The sequence below is a fragment of the Oryzias melastigma genome, unplaced genomic scaffold (genome assembly GCF_002922805.2).
Source record: "Oryzias melastigma strain HK-1 unplaced genomic scaffold, ASM292280v2 sc00250, whole genome shotgun sequence".
NCBI classification, from domain to species: domain Eukaryota; kingdom Metazoa; phylum Chordata; class Actinopteri; order Beloniformes; family Adrianichthyidae; genus Oryzias; species Oryzias melastigma.
Window position 1 is genome coordinate 96,604 of NW_023416890.1, and position 7,199 is coordinate 103,802.

The 7,199-nt window shown below is 40.7% G+C and overlaps 1 protein-coding gene across 3 annotated transcripts in view; it reads right to left on the reverse strand.

Annotated features, from left to right (window-relative positions):
- Nucleotides 1–817: 817 nt before the first annotated feature.
- The window catches only part of si:dkey-283b1.7 (von Willebrand factor C domain-containing protein 2-like), a 35,582-nt gene continuing 29,200 nt past the window's right edge, over nt 818–7,199 (reverse strand). The window contains exons 3-4 of one of the 3 annotated variants that reach the window (XR_004947356.1): nt 1,128–6,014; nt 818–1,039 (exon numbers count right to left, since the gene is read on the reverse strand). Coding sequence is in view for 2 of the 3 variants with exons in the window: in XM_024261490.2 (XP_024117258.1) it covers nt 5,779–6,014 (236 nt within the window). In the remaining variant the exon portion in view is untranslated. Of the gene's footprint in view, nt 6,015–7,199 lie in introns of all 3 variants that reach the window. The other 2 variants (XM_024261490.2, XM_036210806.1) reach the window with 2 other exon arrangements.

Genomic DNA, 7,199 nt, shown 5'->3' on the forward strand with positions numbered 1-7,199 from the left:
ACTTTATTTTGTAACATTGTATTGAGATAAACTTTCTTAACAATAAAAGGCTGTAACATAAAATGCCTAACAAAAGCCCAAGTGCAAGTGAAGGGCATTTTAAATTCAAAACTTCAATCAACGTTCAGTAAAATAAAATAAAACACATCAAAAATAAAATTTCCATAACACTTTCATGTTCATTTTTTGTCAGGACCAAATCTTTTCCTCCTCTGCTGAACTACAGTAATAAATGAAATAGAGATTTATCATTTCCAATTAACTTTTGTTTTTTAAAACCTTAAAGACTGAGAAAAGCGGGATACTCTGTGGATAGATTGACAGTCTGTTACTGCCGCCGCGTTCTCTGGCTGCAGCTCGATGCAGCGACGTGTTCAGCGGAGCTCACGATGAATATGCCGGCAGACAGACCACTATGCTGGGGCTGGATCACGCTTAAACCTCCAGAACATTTAAAACGTCCCCCGGTGAGCTTGCTGTTCGGAACGTCGGGGGTCCGCAGCTCTCGGGACGCGGCGCCGGGCGCGAGCCGGTACCACCAGACGTGGTACTGGACGCGAACCGGTTTTAATCCGCAGCTCGGAGGTTGGAGACCCGCCCGTGATCTAGTGAGAGCAGCCAGTGAGCTAAAGGGCGGGACGCCCGCGCGCGGTATGGAAAGGCACGTATGAGAAAGTCCGCGATTAATGCGTCAAAAAAATTGTCGGCGTCAAGCGCATGTCAGATTAATGCGTTTTTAACGCGACAAATCTGTCATGATATGCGTAACGAGGCAGACCCAGTTGCTGGAACCCGGAAGGAAGATGTGAGGCAGGAGTGGAATAAATAGAGGTTTATTGTCCGTGGAGATGAAGGAGTACGTCCAGAACCAGGAGTGGAGATGGAGACTTGGGGAGCGAGGACCAGCGGCAGACTGGAGCGGCCAGGTGGCTCGAAGAGGTGAGTTCGACAGCAGGTGCGTGACGAGGAGAAGATAGGCTTGGATGAAGAGGAGGTGGAAGACGAGGCAGGACCCAGGTCGGCACGTGGAAGGTAGGACCTGGAGGTAGAGGAGTTCAGTTGTGAGACGAAGGCGAGACTCAGAGAATACATACGAGACTTGTACATAAGAGGCCAGGTAACTTCACCGGTTAAGGCAACGAACTGGCGAAGAATGCTGGGGAGAGCTCCTCTTAAGTAGGCTGGAGAGTAGATGAAGAGTGCCGACAGCTGGGTCCAATTAGGAGGTGGAGGAGGAGCGTAGGGGGACCATGACAAAATCTGACAGCCCTAGAATAAACATATTAAAAAGTAAGAATCGTGGTTCAATTTGTGAATCGAATCGGACCACCACTAAAGCAATGATCCACAGCCCTACATAGAACACTGTATTCATGTCCACCAGCGATCTCAGAAAATGTAAAGCAGAAAAAGCAGAAATTATCTTTCTGCTTTTGACTTGCCCTAACTGGAAACAAATCAAAGTGACAGTTTGATTACACCTATAACAAGAGAAGAACTGAATACAGCTATTGGAAAATTAAAAACAAACAAATGCAGGCAGTGATGGCTTCAAAAACGAATGCTATAAAATATTTAAGGAAGAATATTACTGGACTCCTTTAATTGGAGCCTTAACAAAGCTGAGATACCAGCATCATTGTCAAGATCTGGGCGCGGACACAAACGCAGGACACAGAATGGCTCAAAAGAAAGTAATTTAATTTTTACAGCGTTGATGCTGAAAGGCTAGAGGGCTCGTGATTCTCAAAAAACACACAAGACGATCTGGCAGTGTAGGCAGGAGAAATGCAGACCTAAATAGGAGGGAACTACAGGTGCATTCGTTAGGAGGATGGAAACCAGGTGGAACAAGTTAACCTAATCACCCCCTGATCCCAATCCCCACAATCATGGAGAGACGCTGTAATATCTGTTCTTCCCAAAGAAGGGAAGAACAGAGAATACTGTGAATCTTATAGGCCAATTTCAATTTTGAATGTTGATTATAAATTATTTACCTCTTCAATCTCCAAAAGAATGGAGCAGAATTTGCAGAAAGTAATACACAAAGACCAAACAGGATTTATTAAAGGACGACAAACACGTCATAGCATTAGACGAACACTACATATTGTAGATCAGGCAAAAAGACAACAACTTAAATTAGCTTTAATCAGCCTTGACATAGAAAAGGCCTTTGATTGGGTCAGCTGGCTTTTTCTCTACAAAGTACTCGGACGTCTGGATTCCATAAAAAAATTATTGCAAATATACAAGCACTGTACAGTAACCCAACAGCCAGAGTAAAAATTAATAGCCACCTCACTGATAGCTTTCAATTGTTCAGAGGTACCCACCAGGGATGTTGTAAATGGTAAATGGTGTATACTTGCATAGAGCTTTCTACGCTCCTTCATTGTCATAGTCCCTCTCTTTTTGCCATATCTATAGAACCCTTAGCCCAATGTAACGTTCACAGGTTGTGCAAAGTCCCAGGAACTCAGCAGAGAGAAAAAAAGAGGATGGCAACAAAAACTCACGACTAGGTGACGTTTGGGGCTCCAACAATGTTCGTCTTTTTTTTATTAATGTTGTCATCAACCTTATAAAGCCCGGTTGGACGGCTAATGTCCCGAATATGCATATAAAAAACAAGAGCGGCACAACCTGAGGGTTACACCAGAAAAAAAAAGAAGGTCTGGTCCCAGCGACAAAGTGCACGCTTCAGTCCCGCGTGGCTATAATGACATCATCATCAGGGGACATATGAAAGTCCTAAAAGAGCCAGTCCAACCCCCTGACTATTACACCAAGCAATTAGACAAAATGAAGAACTGGAAGGAATTAAATAGGAAATACTAATAATAAAATAGCACTTTTTGCAGATGATATCATTACTTACTTACAAAACCCAAATGTAACTCTTTCAAAACTCATGGCTACATTGGAAAAATATGGACAGCTATCTGGATATCATTTAAATATGACAAAAACCCAAGTTTTAAAAGTAAGTTATTCACCAATACTGTTTCCTCACAGCAGAGCCAAGCCTTAAGTTAATTTTACAAGTTTTTTGTTTTTTTTTGTTTTAAGTATTCATTGTGTGTGGGGTCATGGGTGTATGTGTTATGTGGAGGGTGTGTGTGAAGGGTGGGTTGAGCTTTTATTGTGTATGTTCTGTTTTTAAATGTGAAGCGCTTTGGGTTACTCTGTGAATGAAAGGCGCTTTTATAAATAAAGTTTGATTTGATTTGATTAGACTATATAAGGGGCTACAGAGCCAAAATGATAACTTTGTTTCAGCCAAATCAAAATGGGAAAAAATTAAATATTAAACTATTGGAAAGTGATTGGCATGACTTGTGTAAAACACAACAAACGTCAACCAGATCCAATAGATGGAAAGAATTTGTATGCAAAATAATACTCATTCTTTATAACACCATGGATTGTTACCAAACAGCTGGGAAAACCCCAAATATTGCTGGAGACAGTGTGGACTTGTAAATGCTAATCCCTCCCACAATGTTTGGCTCTGTAAAACATTGAGGACATTCTAGGACAGTGTAATTAAAACAATTGAAGGTATACTGGGTTACATAATACCCTAAAGATCACCAGATCTGGGACTGCTACCCAAAGATGTGATCAAGAAAGAATATCAATATCTCTTCAAAGTGCTAATGATTGCTTGTAAAAAAGCTATTACAAGGAACTGGCTTAAACCCGACCCCTCTACAGATGCCCAGTGGCTTCAAATCATGGACAAAATTCCCCAGATGGAAAAGCTCACCTTCTTTCTACAACTTCAAGGACATTTATTTTCAAGATGCTGGAGAAAATGGACTGCTTCCAAACTAAGAGAAGCATAATTGTTTTCTACTAAATTTGAGTCTCTAAATCAAGTTAACTTGCCCCACATTCTATTTTTTGTTTAGCGAGACAGTGGCTTGCATCCATGTGTTTATGTTCTGTTTGTTAAAAAATGAAAATAAATAAAAAGTATTTAAAAAAAGTACAGACTTGATTTACATGTATGAATAAAAAGTGGACTCTACACCAACGTTCTCATGTTGATATTTGATGGTAAAATGAAAAAAAGGATGAAATCACTTCAGAATTACAATAACAGAAACATGTTTGACCTGATTTTTCTGTTTTATATCTAGTGAATGTTTTAAAAACTACTCTAATAGACTTGTACAAATATCTAAAGATGAAATATCTACAGGGAGATGTGTAGGAGACCTCTTTGTGCAGAACACTAATAACACATTTAATTGAGTAAAAAAACAGACATCCTGTAGACATCTGTGATAGATAGCAATTAGAAAACTAATAGAAATCTACTGTCTATACTTAGTTATCTAATAGATATCTATTGTAGATGCAGTAGTTGAGAAGACACTACTCAATTGCATGTTTACAATGCTCCAGACATGATGGGACGCAGCATTAGTAGCTGTGGGAAAGTCATCTGTGAGAGATTTAAACCAAAGAACTGAACGCTGTTGGACACAATTTTACATAAAAAAATTAAAGGTAACCTTAACAATTTTAACAGAAAAAATGTTGTTGTCAGAGAGAAATAATCAACGACTGGTTTAAAATGATCCAGAGGAATTTGTGGATCAGCTGAGCTGCTGTTCTGACTGCAGACAGGATTACTGACATTTGAACTCTGATTTATGAACGATCTCAGAGGAGGAAACTAATACAACCAGGTAGGATATTTATTAAATAAATATTGTACACATTTCAGTTACAATTGGTTAGATTCCCTTTTATTATTTCTGTAAAATTGCTTTAAACAGCGTTCAGCTGTTAGCTTTGCCATTCTAAACAATATGAGCTGGAGGCGACTCTTCACTTTCCGCCGATGTGTGACGTCACGTGAAAAGGGTCTATTGTAATTGAACTGTGGTTTCAGTTTTGGCTAAATTTAGGCTTAGTCTTAAATATGTTCTACTTTACTGTTGGCAAAATCTGATTAGATTTTAGTTTAAAATGTCATGTGTTTCCCCTGGGCTGATTGCCACACCTCCCTGATGTGTCCCACCTGTGTCCTTTTGTTTTTTCCCTCCCCTTCCTGTATTTAATGGGTTCCTCCCCTCACTTCCATGCAGGTTTGTCTTGTTGCCACATGCACCAAATCTTGTCTCCCTTGCCAGGTTTTTTTGATCTTGTGTGGTTTGGGAGTTTGGCCTTGGCCTTGGCCTTGGTTTGTTTAAGGACTTTGACTTTAGTGGCTCTAATACCATTTTTTCAGCTTTGTGCTCTTCCTTGGTTTTTGGATTTTTTTTTTGTTATTAAAGACACTTCTTTTGGAGCTGACAGCTGTCCTGCAATAGTGTCACACACCAAAGCCTGACATCAAACTACATACATTTAAATAAAAAATTCTAGTGCTGTGATGGTTTCATTTTTTAAGATTTTGCTAATTTCTACTTCAGTTCAATTTAGATTTATTGTCAATTAAAGATTAACTTTGGTGTTATTTTGGTTTGCATTCTTCTTTAATTCAGGTTTATTTATAATTTAGCCTTAGGTGGGTTTCAGTATTGCATCATTCTGAGTAATTTCCAGTTCAAATCTGGTCAAGTTCTGATATAGGTTTTGAATAAAATTGTTTATGTTTGATTTCATGGTAAGTTTTGTTTAATATCCAATTGATTTTAGTTATTAATCTTGGAGCCATTTATATCAGTGGATGGATGGTGTAATTCTAGTGAGCATTTGGTTAAAATCTGGTTCGTTTCTGGTTCAATTAAAAGACTTTTAATGTTTAAGACATTTTCATGGAATCAAATCCACTCTGGGAAATGTTGGTCTCCCTCTCCGGCCTCTTTCCTCTTCCTCTCTGGAGGGTGGGGAGCTGGGTATAAGGCTGGGCTGGGGGCGTTGTTCACAGGTAGCGTGGGGGTGGGTGTGCCACGTGCCATCCTTGTAAGTGCAGTAGCAGACAGTGTATTCATTGATGTCCACAGGCCCTCCTGCTGGGATCACCCTGTTCCCAGCAAAGCAGTTTGGACCTGGAAGGACAGAAAGGAGTTCAGACAAATTGTTTATGAATTCACTCAAAGCTGCCATCTAGTGTAAATTTTTCTATGAAGATCCTACAAAGGGTTATTAATATTTGGTTATGCCAGGCTTTCTGGAAAGCCATAAATGTCTGCATTAAGACACACCATGTGATTGTTACGCCTTTTCTGTTAGCGTACAAATTAACCCCGGGCCCACATCAGAGAAGAAAACAGTTATGCGGCGCTCACGAGAGAAAGTTTGGGAACCCCTGCTCTATATTATTCCAGCTACTTGGTTGTGTGCTTTCCCAGCCAACCACCCTTCAGTTTTGTGCTGGATTATGTCAGCCGTATCTTTGCACAGCCTACACCCTAGGTCTTGTCTAATAAATCAATCACTCTGGTGCTCATGGTTTGTTTCTGTGCTGCCAGGATGAGTGCTATCCTTTACGCCAGCCCTTCAAGACATTGGTAGAATTTCTTGATATCAGCCACTTCAGTTATGGTTTGGTGGTACATCCCATGCAGGGGCTTGGTCTGAACTCCCTCAGCCAAATAATCAATAAGACTGGCTATGGAGACCAACTCAGAAATGGGGCCACCATCAGTCACCTCCTCTACATGGATGACATCAAGCTATACGCTAAGAGCGAGCAGGACATTGACTTCCTGATCTACACCACCAGGATCTACAGTACTGATATTGGGATGTCATTCGGGCTTGAGAAATGCAGTCGGATGGTGACAAAGAGAGGCAAGGTAGTCCACACAGAAGGGATCACACTCCCAGAAGGAACAATAGCAGACATTGAGGACTGTTACAAGTACCTTGGAATTCCACAGGCAAATGGCAACCTGGAACAGGCAACAAGGAAAACTGCAACAGTCAAATACCTCCAACGAGTAAGACAAGTCCTGAGAAGCCAGCTCAATGGCAAGAACAAGACCAGGGCAATAAACAGTTACACACTGCCAGTCATCAGATACCCATAAGATAGCCAATAAGATAGCCAACGGAAGAGATACAGACCACGGAGAGTTAAGACTCAAAAACTCCTCACATACATCCCAAATCCAGCACCCTGAGACTGTATGCTAGCCGCAAGGAAGGAGGCCGAGGACTAGTGAGCCTGGAAGCCACTATCCAGAAACCCCAAAGTCAAAATGGAAACACCTCAGAAAGTGGTGGAGAAT